Source organism: Lottia gigantea, assembly GCF_000327385.1.
Source record: "Lottia gigantea unplaced genomic scaffold LOTGIsca_3728, whole genome shotgun sequence".
Classification (NCBI taxonomy): Eukaryota; Metazoa; Mollusca; class Gastropoda; family Lottiidae; genus Lottia; species Lottia gigantea.
Window position 1 is genome coordinate 2,206 of NW_008709270.1, and position 942 is coordinate 3,147.

The 942-nt window shown below is 26.6% G+C and overlaps 1 protein-coding gene across 1 annotated transcript in view; it reads left to right on the forward strand.

The window, feature by feature from the left end:
* Positions 1–905, forward strand: part of LOTGIDRAFT_176773 (hypothetical protein) — a gene marked incomplete at both ends in the record, with an annotated part of 2,576 nt that extends 1,671 nt beyond the window's left edge. Inside the window, 13 exons of the mRNA XM_009059147.1 lie at positions 108–110; positions 151–153; positions 194–196; positions 237–239; positions 280–282; positions 323–325; positions 366–368; positions 409–411; positions 452–454; positions 538–540; positions 624–626; positions 710–712; positions 753–905. Of these exons, the coding sequence (XP_009057395.1) occupies positions 108–110; positions 151–153; positions 194–196; positions 237–239; positions 280–282; positions 323–325; positions 366–368; positions 409–411; positions 452–454; positions 538–540; positions 624–626; positions 710–712; positions 753–905 (189 nt within the window). The remainder of the gene's footprint in view (positions 1–107; positions 111–150; positions 154–193; positions 197–236; positions 240–279; positions 283–322; positions 326–365; positions 369–408; positions 412–451; positions 455–537; positions 541–623; positions 627–709; positions 713–752) is intronic.
* Positions 906–942: the final 37 nt, after the last annotated feature.

Genomic DNA, 942 nt, shown 5'->3' on the forward strand with positions numbered 1-942 from the left:
TTATTGTATATTATATTTCAGCATGTAATGACAGCAACTGTAGTTATTGTATATTATATTTCAGCATGTAGAGACAGTAACTGTAGTTATTGTATATTATATTTCAGCATGTAAAGACAGCAACTGTAGTTATTGTATATTATATTTCAGCATGTAAAGACAGTAACTGTAATTATTGTATATTATATTTCAGCATGTAAAGACAGTAACTGTAATTATTGTATATTATATTTCAGCATGTAAAGACAGCAACTGTAGTTATTGTATATTATATTTCAGCATGTAAAGACAGTAACTGTAGTTATTGTATATTATATTTCAGCATGTAAAGACAGTAACTGTAGTTATTGTATATTATATTTCAGCATGTAAAGACAGCAACTGTAGTTATTGTATATTATATTTCAGCATGTAAAGACAGTAACTGTAGTTATTGTATATTATATTTCAGAATGTAATGACAGCAATTGTAGTTATTGTATATTATATTTCAGCATGTAGAGACAGTAACTGTAATTATTGTATATTATATTTCAGCATGTAAAGACAGCAACTGTAGTTATTGTATATTATATTTCAGCATGTAGAGACAGTAACTGTAATTATTGTATATTATATTTCAGCATGTAAAGACAGCAACTGTAGTTATTGTATATTATATTTCAGCATGTAGAGACAGTAACTGTAATTATTGTATATTATATTTCAGAATGTAATGACAGCAATTGTAGTTATTGTATATTATATTTCAGCATGTAGAGACAGCAATTGTAGTTATTATGTATTATATTTCAGCATGTAAAGACAGCAACTGTAAGAGATGTTCCAGTGCCAACAACTGCCAAGAATGTAAATATAGATATGAATTAGAAAACGGAGAATGTAGACGTAAACTGTTTGGATAGATTCATATTTCAGATGAAATTAAAATTTTGTTAAAGA